This window comes from Cervus canadensis, chromosome 6 (assembly GCF_019320065.1).
Source record: "Cervus canadensis isolate Bull #8, Minnesota chromosome 6, ASM1932006v1, whole genome shotgun sequence".
NCBI lineage: Eukaryota > Metazoa > Chordata > Mammalia > Artiodactyla > Cervidae > Cervus > Cervus canadensis.
Window position 1 is genome coordinate 37,570,343 of NC_057391.1, and position 13,870 is coordinate 37,584,212.

The 13,870-nt window shown below is 36.7% G+C and overlaps 1 protein-coding gene across 3 annotated transcripts in view; it reads right to left on the bottom strand.

Annotated features, from left to right (window-relative positions):
- The window catches only part of INO80 (INO80 complex ATPase subunit), a 120,208-nt gene that overhangs the window by 89,190 nt on the left and 17,148 nt on the right, over positions 1 to 13,870 (bottom strand). For all 3 annotated transcript variants that reach the window (XM_043471515.1, XM_043471516.1, XM_043471517.1), the window contains exons 2-5: positions 3,992 to 4,177; positions 3,566 to 3,735; positions 3,407 to 3,474; positions 1,432 to 1,611 (exon numbers count right to left, since the gene is read on the bottom strand). In XM_043471515.1, the coding sequence (XP_043327450.1) occupies positions 1,432 to 1,611; positions 3,407 to 3,474; positions 3,566 to 3,735; positions 3,992 to 4,134 (561 nt within the window). In that variant the 5' untranslated portion in view covers positions 4,135 to 4,177. The remainder of the gene's footprint in view (positions 1 to 1,431; positions 1,612 to 3,406; positions 3,475 to 3,565; positions 3,736 to 3,991; positions 4,178 to 13,870) is intronic.

Here is a 13,870-nt window from a genome sequence, read left to right on the forward strand (position 1 = left end):
AAAAACAAAAACAAATATTTTGAATGCTGCTGCTGCTGCTAAGTCGCTTCAGCCGTGTCCAACTCTGTGCGACCCCATAGACGGCAGCCCACCAGGCTCCCCTGTCCCTGGGACTCTCCAGGCAAACACTGGAGTGGGTTGCCATTTCCTTCTCCAGTATTTTGAATACCAACTGCCTTAGCACTGTACTTTAAGAGGGAACTCCCTGTCTAAGTCAGAAGTCATATATCTTACTATCTGTCACTTCTACAGGTTTATAACTTTTAACATATTATTCAGAGCTTTCTAAACTAACTTTGGACCTTAATGGTGGAAAGCTTTTAGGTCTTCAAATATCCTATTACTCATTATGTACAAAGTACTAAGACTTCTGACAAAAATCAGAAGGCATTGATAACAGCATTCAAATAGTTGCCACTTAAATCATCAATCTAATGTTATTATGTGAAGAAAGGGAGTTTTTCCAAGATACGAACACTTTCAAAAAAAACAACTGCATTAAAAAAGCAACCATAAGAATTTTAAATGGTGCGGCTGCCTTGGAAAACAGCCTGACAGTTCCCCCAAAAGCTCAGTGTTACGATATGACCCAGTGATTCTTTTCCTTGGTATATGCTCAAGAGAAATAAAACATATGCTCACAGAGAAAACCTATACACAAATCTTCATGGCAGTATTATTCATAAGCACCAAAAAGTGAAACAACTTAATATTCATAGCTATGATCCATAAAGCTCAAAAAGTAGAAGCAATCCAATTAGTTATCAAATGATGCATGGATAAATAAAATACAGTATGTCCATACAATGGAATATTATTTGGTAATAAGAAGGAATGAGGTACTAATGATACATGTTACAACATGAATGAACTCTGAAAACATTATGCCAAGTGAGAGAAGCTGGACATAAAGCACCACATGTTCCATTTGTACAAAATGTCTAGACTAGGCAATTTATAGAGAAATGGTGGATTGATAGCTGCCTGGAGCAGAGCAGAATGAAGAGAATGAGAGGGGAGTTCCCTAGTGGCCAAGAGGTTAAGATTCCATGCTTTCATTTCCATGGTCCAGGTCAATCTCTTATCAGGGAACTGCGATTCCTTAAGCTAAAAGGTACAGCCAAAACTAAAAAAAATTTTTTGAAAAACAGAATGAAGAGCAAGAACTAAGGGGAATGAGACTTCTTTTTGAAGAAAATATTCTGAAATTAGATAGTGATGACAGTTACAAATTCTAGAATATACCAAGAACAACTGAAGGGTGTACTATTAAAAGACTGAACTTTTTTGGCATGTGAAATGTTTTTCAATTATTAGAACAACTACAACCACCATGTAAATAGAAAGTTACAAAGATATAGTTATAATTAATATAAACCAGAGGATAAATACACAGCATGAAAACCTGAGATTTCTCCTGGAACTCTTTACCTCCTTCTCTTTACTATACTTATTCTGGTGAAGTTTCTTATATTTGTGCAGTCGCAACATATTATGAAGATCTTCTCTGTTGAGACTGAGTTCTTCCTCTTCATCATCATCATCTTCTTCTTCATCGTTGTCTTCACTATGAGAATCTGCCTCACTGGATTCATCACTCAGCAGAATGCTCTGAAAAAGGGAGGAAATGGAAATGGAACCTCTGATATGAAACAATTACTTTCATAATCCAAGGATTTTCTCCCCCAGTTTTCAAAATGACAAAAACAGCTGGAGGATAATCATTCTAGTTTCCCTTATACTATTCTTTACCAATTCAACTGAAAAACAAAAAGATATCAATTAAACCTACTGATTCCCAAGTAAAAAGCACTAAAACATGAGAAATGCTATCAAAAGCAACAAGGCTAAATTTCACTTAGTACATATACTACACATAAGATAATTTAACTAAATGTCAAATTCCAAGACAAAAAACTAAACAAAAGCTAAAAAACTAGTATAGCGTAAAAGGGAATATAGAATGCTAGTTGTGATGGCTGATAAAGGAGAAACAACCCCAAAATCCATTAACTGACGAATGGATAAACAAAACGTGGTGTTATCCATATAACAAACTATTATTTGGCAACTGAAATGAAGGAACGAGTACTGACATGTGCCACAACATGAATGAACCTTGAAAACATTACGCTAAGTAAAAGAAGCCAGACAAAAAAGGCCACATTTAATGTTTCCATTTATATGAAATGTCTAGAATAGGCAAATCCACAGAGACAGAAAACAGATTAATGGTTGTGAAGGGCTGGGGAAAGTAGAGAATGAGTAACTGCTAATGAGTAGAATTTCTTTCTGGAGTGATGAAAATGCTCTTGAATTAGACAGTGGTGATGGCTGCAATAACTTTATGAACGTGCTCAAAATTATTAAATTATAAATTTTAAAAGGGAATATTTAATGGCATGTGAATTACATCTTGATTTTTAAAAGTGTGACAGTGAAGCACAGAGTTTATTGCACTCCCAACAGTTTAAAACCTCACTGACATGAAGCAAATCAGGACTTTATCACGTGAGTCTTTTAAATGCCTTGGTAATAAAAATGAAAGGATAACTTTAAACTACATTGAACTCTTCACAAGAAAAGTATAAAATAGAGAAATAATTAGTTTCATTAGAAGAAAGGCTATCCTTAATTGAACCGAGCTGACAGTAATCTTGTAAGAGTGTAAATGAGACTACACCACTCCCTTGCTTACAAATACTCCAATTGCTTACCACTGTAAAAAAAAAAGAGTTAAAATACAAATTCCTCAACACAGTGTACAAGGCCCAACACGATAAGCTAACCTCAGCTTCTACTGTCCTCTTACTGTGCTCCAGCTATTATCAGCCTTCTTTACTTCCCCAAACATACCAAGTTGCTTCCTCTCTCAGGACTTCTGCCCTTTTTCCTTCTTACTGAAATGCTTTTATCTTAAACCTTCACAGAGTTCTCTCTGATCATTCAGCTAAAATGTTACCTCTTTAAAGAAACTTTTTATTTACTTACTACAGGCTTACTCCCTCCATTAGAATGTAAGCTACTTGGGGTAGGAACTCAATGCATCTATGTACAATAATGTTGCCCAAGGCAGGATGCTTCAATCAACATCTGCTGAATGAATGAACTACTCAGGTACTAATAAAAAAATAAATTGTGGTTACAAGCCAGTAAAGGTAAGGATCTTATCTGATATATTTTTGTACTTCCTTGCTTAGCACAGGGCTTTAGTCCTAAAAACTTTGTTAAAATGAACTTTGCTGAGTCCTCTAGACTTTTCTCTATAATCTCTTAAAACACCACTCAGAATAAAAGACTCATGTCTAGGAAAATCTCTGCCAGTATACCAAAATTAATCAGTTACTTTCCTATTTGTAATTTTAGTGGGTTATTTAAATTATAAATGTTCTACCTTATCTCTTACCTTTAGCCACTTTCTGCTTTTCTTCAACTTAGAGAAGTTATATAAATTCCCTTTGTCAAATTTTGATTCTGTGTAAAGAAACACAAAGAATAAGAAAAAACGAAAGGACAACTGCCCCAAGAGAACTGATAGTTCAAAAAGGGATCTCACCACACTGACCTGACTGCAGAACTCCATTCAATGAGTATGTGTTTAACATTTCAGAATTGCTTGCTCCAGAAGTCTCACCAAGCAATGAATTTGGAGGTTCTTCCTTAACTTGTATCAAGGGATCCCCAGACTGGGGCAATAGAGGATTATTGTCATCCAGTCCATCTTCACTTTCATCACTACAAATTAAAGAATGATGAATCCACAATAAAAACTGACCTAGCAAAATATTATAATTTATGGTTAGTAGACTAAACACTTTACAGAAGAAATTTATCCTTTGGTTAAGTTGACTGTATTTTATTTTAAAGAAAGAAGGAAAAAAAAAAATCAAACATTCTAAAACCAGTAAGATATTTTAACCCTAAAATCTACAGGAATAATGGGAATCAGAAATGTGGTAAAACATTACATTGGGAAGATGGAATACCATACCTAGAAATATTCCTGTTGAAGATGGCTGATGTTTGTCGCAGGAAATGGTCCAACCGGAGGGCCCTCTCCAGGTATTGAAGGTAGAGGGGCTTTGCCAGCTCAGTGCAGCCGCCATCGTCCCCGGCACCCAACTCCGAGGCCATAGAACAAATCTGTCTTCATGCACAAGGGTTTCCGACTGCACGGCTGCAGAATGGAGATAAGTAGTAAAAAGATGAAATGCTATTCCCTCTCCCTTTATTTTGCCTGCTTGCTATCAATGTGAAGAGAAACCAGAATATAAGTCTACAGATGATAAGGCACTGTCTCCTAATGCAAAGGAAGAAGTTAAAAGGATGAAAAAAAAATCAAAATATAGAAATACTGTCATCTGTCATAACGAAAATTCATGATACTTTTCTGAAACAGTGCCTTAAAATTTATACTCAATTCTCTTTCACCCTACAATTAATAACTACTCACAACTATCCAAATCTGTACCATAAATTCACTGTTGTACATCTCATAGAGGAGCACTTGTTCTCAGCATCACCCTTCCAAACAGCTACCTCCTTTTTCATTTTGTACTTACATTCATTCATATGTGTGAGGTAGTAATTGTAATCCATTTACAAGGGATTAGATACACTGGCAAAGTATTTTATTATATACTCTTTTATAAATATGTCATTAAATATAAAGATTTAGAGATGATTTTAAAAACTGGAGCAAAGAGAATAAAAGTGAGAGTAAGAAACCTGAGCATTTTCTTTGCTACCTTATGCTGTTAAGGAGAAAGTCAGAGTCAGGACATCGTCACTAGAGAATCGACATGACCACTTTCCCCCAACAGTCTTTCATGTAACATCTCCTACCTTATAACTGGAGTTATGGGGTTGAGCCAGGATTAAATAATGGGACAATACAGAGCAATTAGCCCACCCTCTGATATACAGTGAGTACTCAACAAATATTAAATTATTTTGTAAAGTTGATAATCCAATAAATTCAGGTATAATCTTTAAAGGAAACCAAGATATCTTTATTTTGAGTTGTCTTCTCTTTTTATTATGAAGCATTAGTCACTCAGTCATGTCAGACTCTTTGTGACCCCATGGACTGCAGCCTGCCAGGCTCTTCTGTCGATGGGATTCTCCAGGCAAGAATATTGGAGTGGGTTACCATTCCCTTTTCCAGGAGATCTTCCCAACCCAGGTCTCCAGCACTGCAGGCAAATTTTTTACCACTTAGCCACCAGAGAAGGGGCCTTTTTATTTTTATTATAGATTTTAAAATTTTCCTAATATAATCTTTCTCTTATATTCCCTTAATTTTTTCTTAAGAGGATGTTAAAAATTCTCCCAATTGTGCTACAGATTCAACATAATCCCTATCAAAATCCCAGCAGGCCTTTCTCCTCCCCCCACCCCAGAAATTGACAAGCTGATTCTTAAATTTATATGGAAACTCAAAGAACCTAGAATAGTCAAAATAATTCTGGAAAAGAACAGGACTGAATGATTTATACCGCCTGATTTTAAATGTATTTATAAGAAAGCTACAGTCATTAGGACAGTGTGATACTTGTATAAGGATAACCACACAGACCAATGAAATAGATCTGAAAAATCCAGAAATAAACCTCATATTTACGGCAATTAATTTTCAATGAAGGTGCCAAGGCAATTTCAGTGGGGGAAAGGATAGTCTTTTCAACAAATTGTGCTGGACAACTGAATATAACACATACAAAAAACTGAATTTAAACCATTTACCTCATACCATGCAAAAAAAATTCAAAATGGTTCAGAGATCCAGGTGTAAAATCTCAAAATACAGAACTTCGTTCTACAAGAAAAAAACCATCATAATTTCAGATGTGTCTTTATAAAGAACTCTGGTAACAAAATAAGATAACTCAAGTAAAAAATATGCAAATGACTTTGGACAGATATTTTACCAAAGAAGATATACAAATGATTAATAGAACATGGAGATGCTCAACATCAAAAACTGCAAATTAAAATTACAGAGGGATACCATTTACACCCACTAGAACGGTTCTGGTAAAAAGATCATAATTGCTAGTGAAGATGTGGAGAAACTGAAACCCTCATACATTGCTGGTGAAAATGTAAAATATTATAGCCACTACTGAAAAGTTAGGCAGTTGCTTGAAAATTTGAATACAGAGCTACCATGTGATCTAGCACTTCCACTCTTTGTTATCTATTCAAAAGAAATAAAAATACACATCCACCATTTAAAGCCTTTTATGTGAATGTTCACAGCAATATTATTTATAATAGTCAAAAACCGAAATAATCTAAATGTCTATCAGATAGTGAATGGACAAACAAAATGTGGCCTGGACAATGGAATACTAATCAGCAATAAAAAGGAATAAACAATTCATAAATGCAATAACATGAACGAGCCTCAAAATTTTGTTAAATAAAAGAAGGGAGACACCAAAGACCACATACTGTAAGATTCCATTTATATAAAACACCCAGAAAAAGAAACCTATAGATACACAAGGTAGGACAGTGGTTTGCTGGAGGTGTAAAGGGGGAGTGACTACAAAAGGATACTAGAGAACTTTTTTTAGGCGAGTTGGAAATGTTTTAAACCAACACTGTAGTGATGGTTGCACAATTCCGTAATTTTGCTAAAAAAATCATTGAATTATAACTTAAACAAGGTGAATTTCAAGGCATATAAAATATCAGCCTTGGTAACAAAGTAAACAATGTCAAAAATACTTAAAATACTTTTTATCAAAGTCTTTATAAAAATCTTTTAAAGTTCTTTTTTTAAAATAAAAGACTTCAATACATTCTACTTTTCAAATGAGGCCTAATATTTACCCATTCCACATGACTCCAAAGAAACTTGGTGTTTACAAGCAAAGGGGCTTCCCTGGCGGTACAGTGGTGAGAACTCACCCGCCAATGCAGAGGACACGTTCTAGCCCTGGCCTGGGGAAGATTCCACACGCCGCAGAGCAGCTAAGCCCATGGGCCACAACTACTGAGCCCACATGCTGCAACTACTGAAGCCCATGTCCTACAGCCTGTGTTCTACGACAAAAGAGAAGCCACTGCAATGAGAAGCCTGTGTACTGCAACGAAGAGTAGCCCCCTCTCGCCACAATTAGAGAAAGCCTGTGTACAGTAATAAAGATGCAGTGCGACCAAAAATAAAAACAAATAAATAAATAAAATAAAGCAAGGGATTTCCTCAGTTGTCCAATAGCTAAGACTCTGCATTCCCAGTGCAGGGGGTCCAGGTTCAAGCCCAGATCAGGGAACTAGATCCCACATGCTGCGACTAAGATCCAGCGCAGCCAAATAAATAAAAGTAACCATTAAAAAAAAAAAAAAAACTATTTAAAAAAATAAAGCAAAACTATCTTAGATAATAATATAACACATTCAATATATATACAAATAAAAGCACATCAAGCTGCTACTTGGAAGACCTAGACAGTCATTTTTCCAAAGAAGACATATAGATGGCCAACAGGCATGTGAAAATATGCAACAATGCTAACTATCAGGGAAATGCAAATCAAAACTACAATGAGGTATCACCTCACACCCATCAGAATGGTCACTAACAAAAAGTCTACAAGTAATAAATGCTGAAGAGGGTATGGAGGAAAGGGAATACTTCTACTTTGCTGGTTTATCTGCTGGTTTATAAACTGGTTTATCTGCTGTGGAAAACAACATGCAGTTACCATATGATCCAGCAATACCACTCTTGGATATATACACAAAAGTGATGAAAATTCTAATTCAAAAAGATAAATGCACTCCAATGTTCATAGCACTATTCATAACAGCCAAAACATGGAAGCAACAGATGAACAGATAAAGATGTGGTATATATGTTGCAGCAACATGGATGGACCTAGAGAGTACCATACTAAGTGAAGGCAAACAGAGAAAGACAAGTATTATTATGACATCACATACATGGAATCTAAAAAATAATACAAATGAACTTATTTACAAAACAGAAACAGACTCACAGAGAAAACAAACTTATGGTTACCAAAGGGGAAAGAGGGAGGGGAGTAAGTTAGGGGTACTGAATAACAGATATACATCACTGTATTAAAATAAACAAAAAGAATTTATTGTGTTACTGAACCATTTTCTGTACACCTGAAACTAACACAATACGATTAATCATCTATCAGTTCAGATCAGTTCAGTTCAGTCGCTCAGTCGTGTCCAACTCTTTGCAACCCCACGAATCGCAGCATGCCAGGCCTCCCTGTCCATCACCAACTCCCAGAGTTTACTCAAACTCATGTCCATCGAGTCGGTGATGCCATCCAGCCATCTCATCTTCTGTCGTCCCCTTCTCCTCCTGCCCCCAATCCCTCCCAGCATCAGGGTCTTTTCCAATGAGTCAACTCACCCTAATCATCTATAGTTCCATAAAAAAATAAAAGATTGCTGCTTGGCTCCCTCCTAAGGTCTTATTACAAAATAACTGATATTATTAGGCTTTACTTAATTTGCCTGATAATGATCTTAATTAAGGGACTGTGAAGGTATGACTACAAAGAAACACTAGGTAATTCAAAAGGAACTATTTCTTAAATAGTTCCTTAGTACCTAGGCTGCATACTAAACATGAACTCAAAACCAGTTAAGTCGAGGAAACATCAGTTATTTGTATGGTCTTACAAGGCTCAGTGTGCCCCCTTGGGAAGCCCCAATCCTTTCGTCTGATTCTCCCAGAATCACCTTTGTTAGCACATTACCACTGACAGCTGAAACAACAAACATGAAACAGCACTCTCTTATTTCCACAAAACTAAAGGAGGAGGTGTATGAAGTTCTTCACAAGAAGTTTTATGATGACATCTGGAGAGTCAATTAATATTTTTAAAGTATTTGATTAGATTTTGTCATAAAATATACATAACATAAAATTTACCATTTTAATCCCTGTTAAGTAGAAAATTCAATAGCATACACAAATTAAGAACACCCTGAAAATGCTTCTAAACTTCCTGTCAGATCCATCCCCATCTTGATGTGAAGAGCACCTTTTAAGATTCATCTAACCACAGGCTATCACTGCAATTTCAAAGGATGAAAGAACTATTAATATATGATGTCAGAGCAATGCACCACTGAGTGACCTGGTCCATACCCTGAACTCTGGTTCTTTAACCCTGATTACCCTGCAACTTGGACTGTGATCACCCTTTAGTTCCTAAATAAAGCTTGATATCCATGGTAAAGTATCTGCTTTCAAATCACACCCACATACATCAGACTTACCTACCTATGTCCATGTATGGTCCTAGGCTGACTGCTTTGCATTCTCTAATCACTGCTATGCCTTTATGGATACTGCCTTGCCCTTATTCTATAAATAACATCTCTGTAAGATAAGTCTCACCAAGCTGAGATGAAATCTCTCAAAGACAAAATGAGATACCCTGTTTCAGGAAACACTTTCAGATTATTCTTAGCCAAAACCTTCCTCTTCTTTGAACATCTATATGGTTATTTACAGAAAGGATGGCACTTACATGATCTTACAGTTGACTAACTGTACATACACATGTATGCCTTAGCTCCCTTACTAAATAAACTTGCTAAACTATTTGGGCAAAGAATCCCTATCTAATGAACCTATCTGGTTCTGATATTTAAAAATGACCATATTAATTTGCTTTTCAAAACATAGTCTTAAATGTCAAGGCTACGAAACTCTAGTTCTACTTTCTATATAAAGACAATCTGTAGTCAATGACCACAGGTCCCCACGTCCATCCTGGACACAAGACTTGCGGAAAAAAGTTTAAATAAGACAAATCAAAAGATAACAAAAGTCAGGTAACAGAAACTTAAGCAGAATGGATTCAATCATTTATTATCCTGTTGAACAACAACAGGAGAATGCATGAACTGAATGAATACCTTTCAGGGAATCCTCCATAAAACTGATCTCTCAGGTAAGCTTAGATAAATATGGGGATAGGAGAGATCAAGGCGTTACTTCTAGACAAGAAGCTGAAGGACACCTGCACCAACTGCCAATTCTTAGCTGAGAATTTCCATCCTCCCCCAAAATGAAAGACCTAACAGGGAAAGCCATCCTATTTCTGAATAGGGGTGAGCTAACAGGCTCTGTTCAATGGTAGCCTAATCTAAGAAACTGTTTTTAGTTTAGATTTTAATTTTTTTTAAGGGAAAGGGGTGAGTTCTAATCTTTATTTCTCAATAGCAATGACAATAACATGATATATCACGACCACCTCATAAAATACTACAATTACAATTCTGGCTATTAAGTATTTGTCATAAGACCTAAACATTTAGACTTTCCATAATTTTCACCCCCAATTTCTCTTTATAAATATTGCCCCAAGTTAATTTCACACCAGTTATTTAGAGAACCATTTCCCAAAGTTTGCTTCTCTAAGTACTAGCTCAGTATTAATAAATGACCATGGATATTAAAAATATTGGGTTTCCCTGGTAGCTCAGCTGGTAAAGAATCCGTCTGCAATGCAGGAGACCCAGGTTCGATTCCTGGTTCAGGAAGATCTGCTGGAGAAGGGATAAGCTACCCACTCCAGCATTCCTGGGTATCCCTGGTGGCTCAGCTGGTAAAGAATCCGCCTGCAATGTGGGAGACCTGGGTTCAATCCCTGGGTTGGCAAGATCCCCTGGAGAAGGGAAAGGCTGCCTACTCTAGTATTCTGGCCTAGAGAACTCCATGGACTGTGTAGTCCATGGGGTCGCAAAGAGTCGGACATGAATGAATGACTTTCACTTTCATTAAAAATATTAATGCATTAAACTCAGACTTAAGATTCTTCATATTTCCAATATGCTAATGTGCTTAGTCTCTTTCCAACAGGAATTCTCAATTTATTTGACCATTTTATGGCAAAATCACTCATCAAAATGTTTAAGAGAAGACCAGATTGAGAATGACTGATCTAGTCAGATATCTAAAGATAGTTCAATCATAAATGCCTTTAGGAAGTAATTCCTGGTGGGAGCGAGGTTCAAGAAGGAGGGGAAAATACGTATACCTATGGCTGATTCATGTTGATATATGGCAGAAACCAACACAATAGTAAAAAGCAATCCTCCTCCAGTTAAAAATAAATATTTAAAAAGAAATAACTTCTAAATTTATCTATATTAGTACAGAAAAGGCTGAATTAAAGTACAACTCTTATGAAAGCTATACCTTTAAAGCATTTTAAGAACTGAAGACAGTCTATAGCAGGTTATATAGGCTAAAGTTCTAAAAGGCCAAATATTAAGGTAACAGAACAATTGGATTTCCCACCTGCACTCCTCCATAACTCAGGCAATCTATAACCCAAATCTATTATGACTGAATGTGACTTACTGAGTTCAGAGCCACAGGCTACATTAACAATCTGCAGGGCCATGGCACAAATAGCAGGATCAGGCCAAATAAATAAACTTCGTAATATTTTTAAAGATACAAATAGACCAAAAAAGAATGCAGACGTTATTTTCACATGAATATTAAAGTCACATTTCACTCATTCAGCTATTCAATCGCTGAACTCAGTGTAGAAAAAGATATTCCTTCAGCGATTTTAGTCTAACAGAGAATGTAAAGCTAGAACATAAATAACCACAATAAAAAGCATACATGGGAAGTTATTTAAGAGATGTACAGATAAAAGTGCAATGGAAGTTCAGGAAAAAAACTTCCTGAACATATGAGTGTCAGACTGTGTTAAATGCTAAACAAGGAATCTGCTTGATTTACAAATATCTATAACTCTGAATTACAACAACACAAGAGAAGACTCTACATATGGACATCACCAGATGGTCAACACCGAAATCAGACTGATTATATTTTTTGCAGCCAAAGATGGAGAAGCTCTATACAGTCAGCAAAAACAAGACTGTGAGCTGACTGTGGCTCAGATAACGAACTCCTTATTGCCAAACTCAGACTTACATTCAAGAAAGTAGGGAAAACCACTAGACCATTCAGGTATGACCTAAATCAAATCCCTTATGATTATACAGTGGAAGTAACAAATAGATTCAAGGGACTAGATCTGATAGAGTGGCTGACAAACTATGGACGGAGGTTCATGACATTGTACAGGAGACAGGGATCAAGAAAAAAAAAAATGCAAAAAAGTAAAATTGCTCTCTGAGGAGACCTTACAAAGAGCTGTGAAAAGAAGAGAAGCAAAAAACAAAGGAGAAAAGGAAAGATATACCCATTTGAATGCAGAGTTCCAAAGAATAGCAAGGAGAGATAAGAAAGCCTTCCTCGGTGATCAGTGCAAAGAAATAGGGAAAAATAATAGAATGGGAAAGACTAGAGATCTCTTTAAGAAAATTAGAGATACCAAGGGAACATTTCATGCAAAGATGGGCTCAATAAAGGACAGAAATGGTAGGGACCTAACAGAAACAGAAGATATTAAGAAGAGATAGCAAGAATAAACAGAACTGTACAAAAAAGATCTTCATGACCCAGAAGATTACAATGGTGTGATCACTCACCTAGAGCTAGACATCCTGGAATGTGAAGTCAAGTGGGCCTTAGGAAGCATCACTACAAACAAAGTTAGTGCAGGTGATGGAATTCCAGTTGAGCTATTTCAATCCTAAAAGATGATGCTGTGAAAGTGCTGCACTCAATATGCCAGCACATTTGGAAAACTCAGAAGTTGCCACAGGACTGGAAAAGGTCAGTTTTCATTCCAATCCCAAAGAAAGGCAATCCCAAAGAATGCTCAAACTACCACACAATTGCACTCATCTCACACCCTAGTAAAGTAATGCTCAAAATTCTCCAAGCCGGGCTTCAACAATACGTGAACCGTGAACTTCCAGATGTTCAAACTGGTTTTAGAAAAGGCAGAGGAAAAAAAAAAAAGAAAAGGCAGAGGAACCAGAGATCAAATTACCAACATCCGCTGGATCAACGAAAAGGCAAGGGAGTTTCAGAAAAACATCTATTTTTGCTTTATTGACCATGCCAAAGCCTTTGACTGTGTGGATCACAACAAACTGCGGAAAATTCTGAAAGAGATGGGAATACCAGACCACCTGACTTGCCTCTTAGAAACCTGTATGCAGGTCAGGAAGCAACAGTTAGAACTGGACATGGAACAACAGACTGGTTCCAAATAGGAAAAGGAGTACATCAAGGCTGTATATTGTCACCCTGCTTATTAAACTTATATGCAGAGTACATCATGAGAAACGCTGGGCTGGATGAAGCACAAGCTGGAATCAAGATTGCCAGGAGAAATATCAATAACCTCATGTGCAGATGACACCACCCTTATGGCAGAAGGTGAAGAACTAAAGAGCCTCTTGATGAAAGTGAAAGAGGAGAGTGAAAAAGTTGGCTTGAAGCTCAACATTCAGAAAACTAAGATCATGGCATCTGGTCCCATCACTTCATGGAAAATAGGTGGGGAGACAGTGGAAACAGTGGTAGACTTTATTTTGGGGGGCTCCAAAATCACTGCAGATGATGACTGCAGCCATGAAATTAAAAGATGCTTACTTCTTGGAAGGAGTTATGACCAACCTAGGCAGCATATTAAAAAGCAGAGACATTACTTTGCTGACAAAGGTCAATCTCGTCAAGACTATGGTTTTTCTAGCAGTCATGTATGGATGTGAGAGTTGGACTATAAAGAAAGCTGAGCACCAAAGAATTGATGCTTTTGAACTGTGGTGTTGGAGAAGACTTTTGAGAGTACCTTGGATTGGAGATCCAACCAGTCCAACCTAAAGGAAATCAGTCCTGAGTGTTCATTGGAAGGACTGATGTTAAAGCTGAAACTCCAATACTCTGGCCACCTGATGCGAAGAACTGACTCATTGGAAAAGT